This window comes from Sabethes cyaneus, chromosome 2 (genome assembly GCF_943734655.1).
Source record: "Sabethes cyaneus chromosome 2, idSabCyanKW18_F2, whole genome shotgun sequence".
Taxonomy (NCBI): Eukaryota; Metazoa; Arthropoda; class Insecta; order Diptera; family Culicidae; genus Sabethes; species Sabethes cyaneus.
The window spans coordinates 120,812,273-120,829,465 of NC_071354.1; the positions used below are offsets into that span (position 1 = coordinate 120,812,273).

Genomic DNA, 17,193 nt, shown 5'->3' on the forward strand with positions numbered 1-17,193 from the left:
GTTTCGATGACGCGTCGGTTTCTATTATATTGGATAAATGTGTGGATGTAACAAAGGTTTCGTTTAAACCGCTTTTTTATTGCTTCAGCGTATCTTACTTACCCGTCCAACTAGATTTTCTGCTGATCCGACTATTTCTGACTCATCATTGCTTCGATTTTGTGGACTATTCTGTGTAGATAAAATCGCTTTAGGTTGTTGGCAGCTGGATTTGCCTGGTTCATCAACATCAACGACTGCAAAGAATAATATATGAAGAATTGCTAATTATTACAAAAATTCGGGGAATACAGTCATCCCAGTATTATGGGCCAGTTAAGCATGATGATGCTACAAAATTATTGGTAGAAACACAGATTTAAATAATTTACAGTTTATTTATAACTTAATTGGTTATAAATATATCATAATTTGATGTCCTGTAGGCAATCTTGTTCCAAAATCACACACTTTTTTGCAGAACAACAAAATATAAGTATATTCCATTCCCAGTATTATGGGCTACTTTTAAACCTGGTCAGAATTATGGATCAATGTTCCCAGTATTATGGGTCAGTAAAACAAAATTGGTTTTATTTCCAGAAAAACGCGCGCGCGCTCGTGTGTGTGTGTGTGTGTGTGTGTGTGTGTGTGTGTGTGTGTGTGTGTGTGTGTGTGTGTGTGTGTGTGTGTGTGTGTGTGTGTGTGTGTGTGTGTGTGTGTGTGTGTGTGTGTGTGTGTGTGTGTGTGTGTGTGTGTGTGTGTGTGTGTGTGTGTGTGTGTGTGTGTGTGTGTGTGTGTGTGTGTGTGTGTGTGTGTGTGTGTGTGTGTGTGTGTGTGTGTGTGTGTGTGTGTGTGTGTGTGTGTGTGTGTGTGTGTGTGTGTAGTTCTCGCGGTTTAGGGATCTTGTACTTCTTCTTCAAGAAGCTCATCAAACTGATTCAATCTCTGATGGATGGTACTCAGTGCTGTATTCGGATTTCGAATGGATTGTCAAGTTCATTCGAATCACACAGAGGGCTTTATCAAGGTGATGGTCTCTATGGCAAACCATAAATTGATACGATAGGCAGGGCAAGTAGCAAGAATGCCGGACAACTATCCTGTAAAGATGGCATTTGCCTCAAATCCGGTAGGAATAAGATAACCAGGGGCGCAGCGAGCAAGATGGTTAGACTAGGTGAAGCGAGACCTGTCGGAGAGTACACGGTGTCCGAGGAATTGGAGAGCGTTAGCCCACAACCGAATGCATTGGAGAAACTTTGTTCATCAGGCTTTGCCTTAGGACGGCAAGCCAACTAAGTAAAATAAGTAAGTTCAGGAAGAGGAAAAGTATTTGGTCCTGGCTTACTAGTTTTGGGTGGTTTCCAAAAATAACGCGGAACTGTACTATACGGTAGATTGTGATCCCTTGTAACTTCCTGAACTTTTTCGGGTTGTCTTGCTAGATCAAGAGCGTGATGCAATCTATCAGGATCATAGTGCTTCGATTTCTGTATTTTCCTTTTCTTTTTCGATTTTCTGATTTTCCATGCACGTTTTTTCGTTTTACTGAAAACAAATTACTTTTTTAGTCAAAACCAGCGAGTACTATTGAGCTATATGCTTGACCCATAATACTGGGAAAAGTCAATTTTGCTCCCAGTATTATGGGCCATTGTTTAACTTGATATACTAAAGCGGGAAATAAATTTTTCTAGGTGGTTTCACCGTAATTCAATGAATACATACCTATTCCCTTGATTTGCGACCATTTTGGGCCCAGGCATAAAAATTTACGCCGCTATTCAGCTTATAATTCGCAACCGACATTTAATAACAACCGCAAAAATAACAACAAATCGATGGTCGATTGGAGCCAACTGACAACTTTCGGAAAATTAGGCAAATTAACGCATTGGAACTAAGTGTATTGCTGTCAAGCATGCAACGGAATATTGCTTCTGTCTATTCAACTCATAATCGATGGTTAAATATTAGTTTGCTATGTATAAAACTAACGTAAAGCATAGACTGGCCCATAATACTGGGTGGCTCATAATACTGGGGTGACTGTATCAAATTAGAAATAGAAAAAGCAAGCCTAGCTATTTTCTGCCTTCATCAAAAAATATTTATTAGATACTAAAAAACCGTATTGTCACTAACACATTGTCATAAATGTCGGAGCCGTGACGGACTCCACGGGATGAAACAAAATGACATCCTAGCCTTGTTGCGGCATAACTAAACATGTCTTGACAATACCAAACATGAACGGTGCCGCTCAAGCTAGAAATCGTCAGAAAAACAAGTATTCTGCTCGTGCACTTGCGGATAACAGGATGGAGAAAATACACATTCGTGTCCTAAGGACGATTTGTTCCGCAAGCCTTCTTAACAGCCTGCAACAACACTAAACCAGTGGGGTGGACAGTGGACTGTATATACATCAGCTACTTCCCAGGATGTCTTCAGAGGATGTGAAGGGTGCACTAGGGGAGAGACGTCTACAGTGAGACACTTTTTTGCGAAAACTTTTAATTTTTTTGATGGTAGCTATCAACGAGCTCTTTAATCCATTTGAAAGGTTATCTGAAAAAAAAATTCAGTCGTTTTGGTTACAACCACGAATGTGAAGGTGTTTTTTTGTCTTACCAGTTTTGACAATGGGTTTTTGTGTAAGTGCAAACAGGATTAAAAATCTCTTAAGCTTTCGCAACAGTTCGGAACTATTGTCTTAGAAGGAAACACGGCTGAAGGGATATTTGTGCATGTGAAGTAACGCAGCAATTCTCAAAGTGAGAAAAAACAGCGTCTCTTTTATCCGAGAATAGTTAAGAATGTTTCAATTGCTATTCAATTTCAATTTCAAATTTCAATTTACTATTCAATAGTCAAGCATTAATTTCTTTCGAAAATGATGGAGAAGACAAGGCAGAAGGGATCTCTAGTGGTGCTAATGTTTATTTGGACGTTAACTCAGTAAAAGGTAGCAAGGTACAATACAATTTGCAAACAACTTTAACTTACTTAGTAGCCTTCAATCATGAAAATGAATAAAACGATCTGAAAAATTATCGACTTGCAAAAATTTGGATTTCTCAACCTGTAGCACAGTCAAGCCATTTTAACATAACAATTTTTTGATATCATCAAAATACATATGTATGTGAATAGTGTTTAATATTAACGAGAGAATTTTGTTAATAGCTGGGTGCGTGAGGGAGATACGGTTCGTTAATTGGGTGTTCGTTAGTTGGGCCATGATTGTCAAAGTTCTATTGAACTTTTGAGTTTAAAAATTTCAAACAACTGTCAGTCGACCCAATTAGCGAATCAACTGAAGTGCAGTCGTGGCCCAATTAACGGATTCAGACTGTACTCTGATTCTGGCACTGGTAAAAATATTTGGTTTTTGGCATCACAAATTACACAAAATACATACTAAAAATACGGTACAATTTCTTTTTTTTCTATGATGAATTAAGACCAATTCGTTGAGTTCTTGAATACCGTGTTTGTTTACGTCTGTTCAAATTCAACTAAATTCCGCGTCAAAACTTGCTTTTAATGCCCGGATTTTAGTGGAGACTACTGCGTATTTATCGATACTGCTAGTGATACTGGAATATACCCGCTACGTACTTTATTTGTTCGGTTTTGCGTGAATTTTGTGTAAATTTCGCTGCCTATTGTGTGCTGATTGCATCAACCATCGTATTGCTGCCAATGACCAAAAAGCACAGCGGAGAATGTAAACAATGTATACAATTTTCTGCGGCTTTTGCGAGACATATTTTCACATTAGCCAAAGCTGTTGTAGAATAAATACTCGCGGATGGATGGAATGCCTTCTCCAGAGTAAACTTTTATTCGTTTGTGCTGCGTGTAGAGCCAACTTGAACGGCCGAAGTGTTCGTAGCTATATAGATGCCACTCTGCATAACCATGAGAAACAGTTACCCGATCTCGCCTACCTACCGTCGCACAGTGGGGCAACTCCATACAAATGCCGGCCAAGCAAAAAAATCTCTTTAAATCAAGGATAATATGTGGTTCTTAAGTAATTTTGGGGTGCTGAGCCCGAATTTCAGGTTTATTTTGCATTAGAACGTATATTTTTTTGTGTTAGGGAGAATTTTCAACTATTTTTCAAGTATTTTTTCAATATAATGACGTATAAGAAATGAGGGTCATTTGGAAAACTACTGCAGATGGATTTTTACAGGATAAAACATTATATAAAACAATACAAAGCAAGTATGAGCTTTAATAATCAACACAAAAATCCATATAAGTTAATATTAAAATTAAATCAAAAATCAAAACTTTTCCCCTTATTCGTTTTCTTAATCTTCTTTATCTCCATCTTCTTTTTCTTCTTCTTCTTCTTCTGCAGAATCACTCGTTTCACGTTTCGTCTTCAATAGCAATATAGCGTACTCAGATTTTTCTAATTACATTTTTCCGTTTCGAAGAAGCTATAAGCTTTATCCAGAGAAATAACAAGACGAATACTTCTATCACGATTTGTATTTTCACACTCATTTTTGCATGTAAAATATTGTCTTGCATTTTTATCACTATTTTTAGCATAAGGTAACCTTATTTTCGTGAGGGTCAATACCGGTGTAGTGGCTAGCATTCACGCCTCTCCCACCGAGGACCGTGGTTCAATTCCCAACCCCGCAGAAGTCACGAATAACCCGAGTTGTTAAAGTGACTATAATTAAACAAAAAAAAACTTATTTTTGTGCTTCTTCTGTCATTCGTCCTATCAGCAATATAGTTGTCCAGATTCATTTATGACCGCGTATTCAAATTCTTTGCATTGCAGTGGACGTATTATATGACGACTATACCCTGACATAAAGGTTTTTGGTATACAAACAATAAGTTTCGATTTTTTCTGAAATAATGTGTTCAAGAACTTGCTATAAGAAAATTTCTCAACCTTTTAGTTAATTTCATATCTATACCCGTGATTTCAGAACTAATACCAGGATTGGCATAAGATCTTCGAGCTGTATTTCCGTCATTACTAATGCTGTATCCTCCAGATTTCCTCCAACCTCTAAAATCTAGTCAATATGCAATATGGATCATACATTCGAAGCAGCTTATCCAACCAGGTATAGGAGATATCCCATAATTAAGATATTCTACGTTTACTTTGAGTGTTTGCATTTTGTCTATATTGTTGAATTCAGATATAGTAGCCTTACAAGCGTAATATCTGTGCTCTGCGCTACTCTGCGCTAAATGAGACTATATCCATTTGAAAGCTCATATTTTACGCTAACTTTTACCGGTAGTGTCAATAGTGGCGAACCTTGGCTTCAAAACTTTTATGCGTGTTTTACGCGAAAATATGGCACTTTTTTAATGAAAATTAAAATTGTGGCATACTATAATAAAATGCATACTCAATTAATGGGCTTTATTCAGCACTATTTTTTAAAGAACTTTTCCTTAGACGCCGTTGAAATCCGAGCTACCATTAGACCTCTGCATGTTTTGAAGGATTGGGCTATTTTTCAAAAAAACGCTAAAACATGCTGAGATACTTTCAAGTTTCATAGAAAATTCAAATTTTGTCATATTGATCTAAAATTTTGGATTTGAACACTTCAATAGTATAGAATCACAGGAAAAATACAACGGAGAGTCGAAATGAACTTTCATTTTTTGGCTCCTGGCCAGCGATTCCCCACTGTGCGTCGCAAGTTCAGCAGCTATCCGATGTGGTTGCCGCATTAAGCAAAAAAATTGACGATTTTTCTGTTAGACCGAAGCGAGTATCGAATACACCGTTATCTTGTGACACTCCGATTGAGCCTGCCACCAAAGTAAAACGTCGTCGATCCACTCGACCATGCCAAATGTTCGTGACAAAGTGAACCGCGGCACAAAGCCTATTGACCTCAGCGATCTTTCTGTTCCTTCCATTGCGTCTCCCGCGCGGCCCAAAAAGTTTTGGCTGTATCTACCTGGGGGCCGTGCACTAATTACGTAAGGCAAAATGGGGGGAGGGGGGGTTCTGCGAAATCTTACAAAATCTTATTTGGGGGGAGGGGGGTTTAATCATTTTTTACGTAAGATTTTCACTCACGAAAAAATATGAAAAATTCATATTTTTAATAGCAACTCATGTTACTTGTTACAAAAAAATTTAAATTGATGAATATACCGTTCTGATTTAAACTTAGAACAGTCTCAAACTTCGGACACTTCAGAATAAAATGCACGTTAGTATCGCTAATATGATAAAATATTATGCTTATTGTACACCACCGTGTTCGTTAAGCCAAGTGTCCACTATAGAGTTTTTCAGGTAGAGCTAGAGAATAATCTCACGTAGAGTTAGGTAGAGTAGTGTATACACCCTGTAGAGCTCACTGGTAGAGCTCTACAGCAACTCTATGGGAGAGTTCTCTACTACAAAAAACTCTAAAGTGTATACACGTTCGTTTTGTATTTGGTAGAGCTCTACATATACTCTACGCTTTATCTAACCTACTAGATAGAGCTGTTGAGAACTCGGTAGAGAACGATTTCCTTTTTGAAACTATTTCGCAATATGACGCCATATTTTGCTGATGCAACCGACGCAAACAAATCGCGCATGCATATACGCGTATATGAAGTGTGTATATAAGATGAATGTCAAAAATTTTTTTATTTTTCATAGAAATGGAAATTTAATAAACCTTTGCACGGTGCTTAACCTCAACTCTGGTTTGACGTTTTTGTGTGTTTTGTTTTGATTCCCTTTGTAACCTAATTTTATTGCTAGTGGGTTTATTACTTGTAATTCGTACCACTTGTTTGCGGAAACCGGAAATGCCCGACTTTTCCGAAGCAGAAAAATGATATCAGTTCTGCACAACATATATTTTTGTTATTTTTGCAGTTTGTTGCTTCTGGGTCTTGCGAATAAGTAATCAAAATAAACCCCACAACACTGTCAAACCTGGGACGAAAAAAACGCACTGACATCTGCGTGCAATGCTTTATTGAAAATTATATTCTATGAAATAAGAAGAAAACGGCCTTTCAGTATCCGGAAAAGAAATTTTTCATTCAGAAAGGCTTTTCTTTTGATGTAATTGATTGGGGTGGTTCTAATTTTTGCAATAATTGTAAAACTAATTTTTAATAATTAACTAATTTATTTTAAATTCGTTTTCCATTAGTTTTGTTATGCCTTGTAGGGTGGTTCTCATTTTTACAAAAACCGTGATACACTGAAGTCTATTTTACGCGGGTTTTTAGCGCGACTACCCAACCGGCCCAACTACAAAATGTAAACAAACCGAGTGAGAGTTATTTTCTGCTGGACTAGCAAAGCGGAAAGAACCCTCACTCGGTTTGTTTACATTTTGCAGTTAAGCCTTTTTAAAAAGCTGGTACCGAGATTTTCTGTTTCAAATGTGCCGATTTGATATCGCGTTGAGCAATCCAGTCGAGCAGGCGAGTCCAGTAGTCGAATCAAGCAGTCGAGTCAAGCAAATGAGTTGGGCAAATGAGCCGCGCAGTCGAGTCGACCAGTTGAATCAAACTGTTCAATCAAGTAGTCCGGTCGAGCAGTTAAATCAAGTAGTCTAGTCGAGCATTTTAATTGAGCAGTCGGGTCGAGCAGTTGAGTCGAGTAGCCGATTCGAATAGTAGAATCGAGCAGTTGAATCGAGGTTCAGTCGAACAGTCGAGTCGAGTAGTCCAGTAGAGCAGTTGAGTCGAGTAGTTGAATCGAGCAGTTGAATCAAGCTGTCCAATCGAGCAGTCGAACCGAACAGTCCAACCAAGCAGTTTAATCGACCAGTTCAGTCCAGCAGTTGAATCAATCTGTCCAGTCGTGCAGTTAAGTCGAACATCGAGCAGTTGATTCGAGTAGTCCTGTCGAGAAGTTTAATCGAGTAGCCTAGTTGAGAAGTTAAATCGAGCAGTATTATTGGACAGTCCAGTCAAACAGTTCAATCGCCAGTTCAGCCGAGCAATCCAGTCGAGCAGTCGAATTCAACAGTCCAGTTGAACAGTTCAGTTGAGCAGTCTTGTCGAGCAATCAAATCGAGCAGTCTAGTCGACCAATCCAGCAATCGAGCAGTCCAGCAGTCGACCAGTAAGCAGGTGACTGAGAATAGAGCCCATGCTACGAAAGCATGACGTCCCGTCATGTTTTGCGATCATTATTACCAAAAGATGACCTATCGTAATGCCAAATTACTTGAATTACCTGGATAATAAAAAGCTACCTCATAATTTCATTTAAAAATAAAATATTCACCTGAATTTACATTTGGCCTGTGATAGCACATTCATTTCATTCATTTCTGACATTTATCTTACGCACACTTTGCTGTATATGCGTAGGTACACAATTTGTTCGCAGCAGTTGCATCAGAAAAATATGGCGTCATGTTGCGAAATCGGTTCAAAAGCGAAATTCTTCTCTACAGCTCTATCTAGCAGGTTAGATAGAGCGTAGAGCTCTACCAAACGCTATGTTGACGTAGTGTTTGGTTGAACTCTACGCTCTACAGTTTCCCCAGTGGACACACCCCGTAGAGTGCGTGGTAGAGCTCTACATAGTATTTCTCTACGGCTTCTCTAGGTAGACTGGTAAAGTGGTAGAGATGCCTTATAGTGTACACACAGCTGGTAGAGTCTCTACGCTCTACGCTTTTTACTCTACCAAAATAACTCTATAGTGGACACTTGGCTTTATAGAATCAAAAACTACTGAACCAATCAGCGTGAAAATTTGCATGTGGAGGTTTTTGGGGCCAGGAAAGGTTCTTATGATGGTTAGAGACTCCTCCCCCTACTAAGAGGGGGGGGGGGGGACTCCCATACAAATGAAACACAAATTTCTTCAAAATCCGAGAACTAATCATGCAAATGGAACAAAATTTGACATGTGGGTGTTTTTGGAGACAAGAATTTTTTCTGTGGTAAATTGAGACCCCTCCTCTCTTTAGAAGGGGAACTATGACTCCTCTCCCCTTTAAGAGGGGGGGCTTCCATACAAATGAAATACAAATTTCCTTATAACTCGAGAACTAATCAAACAAATGGAACCAAATTTAGCATGTGAGTGTTTTTGTAGGCAATTTTTTTTCTATGGTGAATTGAGACTTATTTAAAATAAGTTTTCTACTTGATCTGTTCATTTCACTTGTCAGAACATCACCTGCTCGCATTTGGCTGTCAACGTTCAACGTCTAAAGCAAGACTCCTGCTCAACTGCTGTTGATCCATCTCATGCGGTGATCTAGTGTGCCAAGCGTGACGTATGAATTCGCGCAGTTTTCAGCTGCCAATTCCACACCCAATACGATACGTTTAAAATTAAAATCGACTGAAGTACATATATTGTATTGCGGATTTTCGGCTTTCCAGTCAGTTTTATATTGAAAACGGTTTTTTTATACTGCCTGATGTTTCGGCCTTTGGTTTTGACCTTTTTCAAAGGTAACTGCAATAGTTTATTTATTATAGTAACAGGATATAACTTTAACACATTGAACATAAAAATATATTTTTTTTTGACTTCTACTCACTACGGTTACGTTTTCTTGTCTAATCGTTGATTGCCAACGGAAGGAAATTCAAATTTAAACAGCTCCAATTGCATTGGTTTGGTGACAAAATAATGTACACACCTAAACCTTTTGACCATAGTGCACAACTGAATCGTTTTTAAAAAATGGTGCGCAAAAATCGATCAACTGCGGTGAGCTGAAACAGGGCTATTAGGGTTGTGGACTATGATAGACACTCATGAGAGTTGTATAGGAGACGGTAGACTTTGCTGTGCTCTTTTCGATTGCTTATTGTTTTTGATGGTATGTAAGATGCCAGCGTACGTACTGCTCAAATTGGCTATTGAGCCCCCCCGTTTTCGGGGGGCTCAATAGCCCCCCAAAAACGGGGGCGATACCGAAGAGGAAGTTGACTCCACCAAAGTCTAACACCCCAGTTAGAACGCAGGTGGCCACCGCTGCTAGCTCAGCCAAAAGGGCGAGCGACAGCGGTAGGAAAATGTCAACGGAGGGCGTGGTGCACCCTCTTGAGGGCGAAGTTGGGCTTCCTCCAGCCATTGCAAGCTGGAGGAAGCCAAAAGGTTGGTGGACGAGTTGTACTCGTTCATCAACTCTAGGTCAAATGTCCACCTCGACATTAAAAAGCTGGCGGTGAGCCTCCGCTCTACCGTCATAGCTGCCGAGGTGGAGAGGCAAGAGCTTCTGCAGCGATGCGAAATCGCTGAAGCTCTGGTGATAGCCGCTAAGGCTGTGGCCATGCCTAGTCAGGCGCGTACGCCGCTTGCCAAGCGCAAGGCGGCTACGCCCGACCATGGACCAACGGTGGTAGCCAAGAGGCAGCGGACTTCGGCTCGCGCCTCTACCAGCGAACGCGTGGAGGCGGTCCCGGATGGTGCTTCCGGGACCGGGGAGGAGGAATGGCAGGTGGTTAGGCGTAAACCGCCTAAACCGCCGAGGCCGAAACCGAGCGAGGCTGCGGCTGCAAAGCCAAAGCCAAGGCGCGTTCATAGGGGCGACGCCTTAGTAGTGAAGCTGACAGGTGAGCTGTCGTACGCCGAACTACTGCGTAAGGTTCGAGTGGACCCCAAGTTGCAGGAGCTTGGGGCCAACGTAGTAAAGACCCGCCGAACCCAGGCAGGGGATATGCTCTTCGAGCTCAAAAAGGACCCAACGGTCCAGAGTGCGAATTACCAGAAACTGGTAGAGCAGTCCCTGGGCGAAGCGGGCCAGGTAAAGGCGCTGTCGCAGCGTGTTCTGGTCGAGTGCAAAAACCTCGACGAGATTACGACGACAGTGGACCTGAGATATGCTCTGCGGGATCAGCTTAAGGTTGATGTGGCACCCGCAGACATCCGGTTGAGGAAGGCATACGGTGATATGCAAACTGCGACCTTAAACGTGCCAGAGGCAATCGCCAACAAGATGTTGGCGTCTGGCAAAATTAAGGTAGGATGGTCAGTGTGTACACTGGTGTCGAAACGGCGTATCGAACGCTGTTTCAGGTGTATGGGCTTTGGCCACCGGGCAGCCAAGTGTAAGGCCCCCGATTGGTCCAAGCTGTGCAGGCGGTGCGGCGAAGATGGCCACTTCGCCAGGGGATGTAGCGAACCCCCCAGGTGCCTGCTCTGCACAGTCGATGCGGGAAATAAGCATGCCACAGGTGGCCCACTGTGTGCGGCTTATAGGCGGGCATTGCAACGATAAGGGTGCAGGTTATACAGATTAACCTAAACCACTGTGAAACGGCACAGGAGTTGCTTTGGCAAACGGCAGCCGAGACGGGGTGCGATATTGCCATTATCGCGGATCCCTACCGGGTCCCCCGTGGAGGCGCTAACTGGGTTATCGATAAGGGTCGGATGGCTGTGATCGCCGTGATGGGTAGATACCCGATCCAGGAGGTGGTGTCGTCCGACCAAGAGGGGTTCGTGATCGCGGTGGTCGATGGCGTCTGCATCTGTAGCTGCTACGCTCCACCTAGGTGGTCGCCGGAGCAGTTTGACCGGATGCTAGACGTGCTCACCGACGAACTCACGGGCCACAAGCCCGTTGTCATTGGAGGACACTTCAATGCTTGGGCTGTCGAATGGGGTAGCAGGTGCACTACTCCGAGGGGACAAAGCTTGCTGGAAGCTCTGTCCAAGCTAGATGTAAGTCTGGCTAACGTGGGATCCGTCAGTACCTTTTGTAGGGGGGTACAACAATCGATCATCGACATCACCTTCTGCAGCCCAACGTTGCTTGCCAACATGGGCTGAAGGGTGTCAGATGAGTACACGCATAGCGACCACCAAGCTATACGGTACACGATTGAACGACGGGCGCTACGGCCACGCGGGGTGAAGTCGACAGGGAGGAGGTGGAAAGTGAAGTCCTTCGACAAAGACCTGTTCGTTGAAGCACTCAGCGCAGAGAGCACCCGCTCGAACCTGAGTGCTCGTGAGCTGACCAACGTACGGGCATGTGATACCACTATGCCTAGGACGGGGCAGCCAATGAACGGTCGTCGCTCGGTATACTGGTGGAGTGATACCATTGCCCAGCTCCGTTCCAGGTGCCACAGAGCGAGAAGGCTAGCGCAGAGGGCCCGGACCGATGCAGATGCTGAAGCTCGGGGAGTTGATCTTAGAGCGGCAAGGTCGGCGCTTAAGAAGGAGGTCAGGCGTAGCAAGAAATCCTGTTTCCAGGAGCTATGTCGCGATGCGGATTCAAACCCCTGGGGAGGTGCATACCAGGTGGTAATGAAAAAGATGAAGGGTACATCTGCGCCGCAGGAAACCTGCCCCCAAAAGCTGAAAGTCATCGTGGAAGGGCTCTTTCCGCAACACGATCCAGTTTGGTGGCCTCCGACCCCGTACGGTCAATCGAATGATGTCCTCAATCCGGTCACGAACGAGGAACTCATCGTAATTGCCAGGGGTCTAAAAACGAAGAAAGCGCCCGGTCCTGACGGGATTCCGAACGAGGCACTCAAAGCGGCGATCCAAGCATATCCCGATATGTTTAGAGAGACGCTTCAGAGTTGCCTAGAGGTATGCGAATTTCCAGACAAATGGAAAGTCCAAAGATTGGTACTGCTGCCAAAGCCGGGGAAACCGCCTGGTGATCCCTCGTCGTACAGGCCAATTTGCCTACTGGACACGCTAGGCAAATTGCTAGAGCGGGTAATCCTAAACAGGCTAACGCCTGTGACGGAAAGTGATGTCGGACTTGCAAACACGCAGTTTGGCTCCCGTAAGGGGAAGTCCACTGTAGATGCCATAAAGTCCGTAGTGGAGAGGGCCGAGAAGCCTATGAAACGGAAAAGGCGAGGCGACAGGTATTGTGCCATAGTCACAATCGATGTCAAAAACGCCTTTAACAGCGCTAACTGGGGTGCAATTGCGTTAGCGCTGCATAGGATGAGGGTACCGGATCATCTATGCAGGTTGCTTAAGAGTTACTTCGAGAACCGGACGCTAGTGTACGACACGGCGGACGGGGCGAAGAGGTACAGAGTGACAGCGGGTGTTCCACAGGGTTCGATTCTCGGCCCCACGCTTTGGAATGCCATGTACGATGGGGTGCTGAGGCTCGAACTACCCACTGGGGTCGATATCACTGGCTTCGCCGATGATATCGTCCTTACAGTGGTAGGCGAGTTTCTGGAGGAGGTGGAAATGCTGGCATCAGACGCCATAAGCATAATAGAGGGTTGGACGGCGGGCGTCAATCTGCGATTGGCCCACCATAAGACGGAAGCTGTGATGGTCAGCAACCGTAAGTCGGCCCTAGAGGCAAAAATAATCGTTGGGGGACAGGTGATTGTATCCAAACGAAGTGTGAAGTACCTGGGTGACATGACAGACAACAGGCTGAACTTCACCAGCCATGTGGATTATGCTTGTGGTAAAGCGTCAACGGCGGTCACTGCGCTGTCTAAGATCATGCCGAACGGCTACGGTCCTAGCAGCAGTAAGAGATGCCTGATGGCCAGCGTTGCCATGTCGGTGTTACGATACGGTGCACCGGCGTGGGCCCCGGCTTTGGAGAGTAAGCGCAATCAGGCATGTCTGAACAAGGTGTTCAGGCTGTTAGCATTGCGCGTTGCGTGCGGCTACCGTACCATATCGTTGGATGCGATTGGGGTTATTGCAGCCATGATTCCAATATGCATACTCCTAGGTGAGGATATCGAGTGCCACAGGCAGAGGAACGTCAGGGACAGAGTTAGGCTGGACTCTATTAGGCGTTGGCAGGCGGAATGGGATCGCACCGACCATGGTAGGTGGACCCATAGGCTGATCCAGAACATATCGTCCTGGATCGGCAGAGGTCATGGTGAGGTAAACTTTTTCCTTACCCAGTTTCTGTCGGGTCATGGATGCTTCAAGAAGTATCTACATACACGCGGGCGGGTAGATTCACCCTTTTGCCCCGTTTGTACGGTAGCCGAGGAAACGGCGGAGCATGCGATTTTTCACTGCCCGCGGTTTACGTCCACTCGGCGGGTGATGCTTGCGGTCGTTGGGGAAGACACCAACGCCGACAACATTGTGCAGAGAATGTGCGCTGAGCAGCGTGCATGGGGTGCCGTCGATAGGGCGGCAATGGCGGTGATAACGGAGTTGCAACGGCTAGAACGGTTGCAACGACAGGGCCTGACATAGCTTGCTAGGGTCAGTAATGGGCTGATTGGGCAGCCCAGGCCCTAGGTGAAGGGTAGTGGCGGTATGCAAGGGCAAGGGTGTTGTGTGAACCCACGCACGCAACGGACAAGTCGGAGTGCTTCGGCACGTTCTCCCTCCTGAAGTAAAACCTAACGGTAGTTCCGGGAGGGGTTCAGGAACGGGCAGCAGGATAGTTTTTAGTAGGTAGGCGCATGTTGGCACCATGTGAATCCTATTCGGCACCGCGAAGGTGCTGTCTATGAAGATTTTCTCCCTGCATAAACAATACAAAAAAAAGGAGACGGTAGACTTTGCTGTGCTCTTTTCGATTGCTTATTGTTTTTGATGGTATGTAAGATGCCAGCGTACGTACTGCTCAAATTGTCTACATCGCTACGATAATTAAAAGTATTGGGAGTGTTAGTAATGTGACACATCTCAAGTATTGGAAGAGCTGTGGTTCGATAACTGCGGTCAATTATTTTAGTTTTGTTTACATCGAAATTGTGTTGGTGTTGTATCATATGGTCAATTAAAGCTGTTTTGTCACCTAGTTTAGCTGCTTCTGTATTCGTTTCTACTAGTCTAGCATGTTTACTTATATTAGATTTGTGTCCACTGGGACGGGTTTTCAGCTGATTTCTCGTCATTCCAATGTAGCACTTCTCGCAGTCGGCACACGGGATGCTGTATATTACTTGGGACTGCTGCAACGGTGGTATTGGATCTTTTACAGGTGGTAGCAGGTGTTTTGTCGTTTTTATCGGTTTGCTAGCAAGTTTTACGTTGGGATAGCTGGCTTGGAAGGTTTTGTTTATTCCTGTGCTGAGTTGAGGAATATACGGAATTGCGCGATACGTGTATTGTTTTTGGCTGGACGGTGCAGTGGTTAGCTGTGATGGGATATGCTGTTCGATTTCTGTACTGGCAGCTTCATCGGATTGGAGCGGTGGTGGTTCTGGCTGAGGAGTTTCGATGCGATTTTTAATACGGTTTAGCAGTCTGTTGATCAATGCTGTCGGATAATTATTCTGGCGTAGATGTTGAAAAATGACATGTTTTTGCTGATCAGATGATTTGTTGGTAGTGATCTTGATGACACGATTTATAAAATTGGTTGCAACATTGCATAAACGCAATGGCGAACATACAAGATAGCTTCTTCATGCATATACAAACGCAATATGGCCATTCCACTACACAACTTTTCAAACAGTATGCGACACATAACATGAAAGTATGCAACATGTTAGTACACAAAAATTTCCTAATACAGTGTCGCAAAAAAGGAATATTTCCTTCACACATTGTGAACTCGCTCAAGTGCATCAATCCTCTCCTGGAGGATGGCAGTCCGTACACCAAGCAACTACAAAGACTAATAGAACGTTTTAAAAAAGGACTCCTGAACATTGAGATAAAACACACCTTTCACTCAATCAAAATGCACAAAAAAGGCTTACAAAACGTTAAAGAACTCCTTGTGGAGAAAACCGATGAAAGAACAACAAACAAATTTGAGGAAACCCAACTCAGATCCTTTGAAAAAAGAACGAGTTCACAGAAACGTAAAACAAATGATAAACTCACCAGGTTACTCGCAAAAACCATCAACAATGAAGATACAACACCCACGCTAAATGACCGATCTATATTCAATGCAACCCCAATCACCATACCACTGGAGGTCCAGGTGTTGCTAAGCTTGGGGCCCAAATTCGCACTAACCGTACACAGTCTCAACCAAATCTCGCTATATCATATCATAGCCGATATAGAGTCCATACTAAACACCACTGACGACAAACAAACTCATAACGTAACCCGCTGTACGCTAGTGAATCAGATACAAAATTACCTCTGTCGTGACAACAAAAACCAGTCTAAGGAACCGCTACTAAACTTTTGCACCAGTGCAACCGCAAGTTTAAAACAGTTCTTAACACAACACAAGGGCGTATACATCCTGGAATCGGACAAAGGAAAACGTACTGTCATCTTGTATAATGCGGATTACGACCAACAAATGTTGACACTACTCGACAGCCCCACGTACCAAATACTCACCAAAGATCCAACCACCACGTACCAGAGAAAAAATAATGCAATAGTTTTCCGTTTGCTCAACTTAAAACTTATCGATCAGAGCACCGCCAAAAGATTACAAACAACCACAGCAGTATGCCCATCGATTTACGGACAACCTAAAGCCCACAAGCCACAACTTCCGCTTAGACCCGTAGTACCGACTATAACATCGCCAACGTACAGCCTATCGAAGTTTATTGTTTATTTATTGATGATGTTGTATTTACTTTTCATGCTTTTGGAAAGGATGTTTCCAAAAGCATGAAAAGTAAATACAACATCATCGACAGTTTCGATTTCGTCCAGTACATAAACAAGATAACCCTTCTGACCGACACCATAGCGGACCGCCTGATGGTCACTGTGAGTGTAGCCATTGTCTACCCTCCGGTCTCCTATCAGACCAGGACTGCCGAATGTCACGTCGATGATAGACTCCGCACCGTTCCTACTGAAAGTACTTGTGGTGCCGACGTTGACCAGCTCTACGTTGAGCTTTGCCAGAGCTTCAAGCAGAATCCGGCCCCTAGGGTTCGTGCGGCATTAAACCAGTCAGCACAACTGATACTCGGTCTACCATCCGCGTAAACTGCTCGATAGACCAACTCGGCGGAGCATAGCAGCTGCAGTAGAACACTCCACCCACTTTGGCAACCACAAATCTCTCGTCTGCAGTTGACTCAACATCTTGAACCGGGAACCTGCTTGTCGTCCATATAGCCGCCATCCCGGACCTATCCGACACCCAGTTACCGTTTCCGGCAGGGATGCGGTATGGGTCCGAGATCATTGCAATGTCTGTCAACGACTCAGTAACTGCTTGGTACAACAGCTGCTGGGCCGCGTGCCAGTGGTTCAAGTTCAGTTGCGTTACCTGCACTACGCCCGTGTTTTAGTCGCCGGCGCGCCTAGCGGGCACTTCGGGCCTCCTGTTGTTTGCTTAGCGTCCCGTT

General features: G+C 44.0%; 1 protein-coding gene across 3 annotated transcripts in view; it reads right to left on the reverse strand.

The window, feature by feature from the left end:
* The window catches only part of LOC128734148 (muscle calcium channel subunit alpha-1), a 1,300,390-nt gene that overhangs the window by 91,524 nt on the left and 1,191,673 nt on the right, over positions 1 to 17,193 (reverse strand). For all 3 annotated transcript variants that reach the window (XM_053828190.1, XM_053828187.1, XM_053828188.1), the window contains one exon: positions 103 to 236. In XM_053828190.1, the coding sequence (XP_053684165.1) occupies positions 103 to 236 (134 nt within the window). The remainder of the gene's footprint in view (positions 1 to 102; positions 237 to 17,193) is intronic.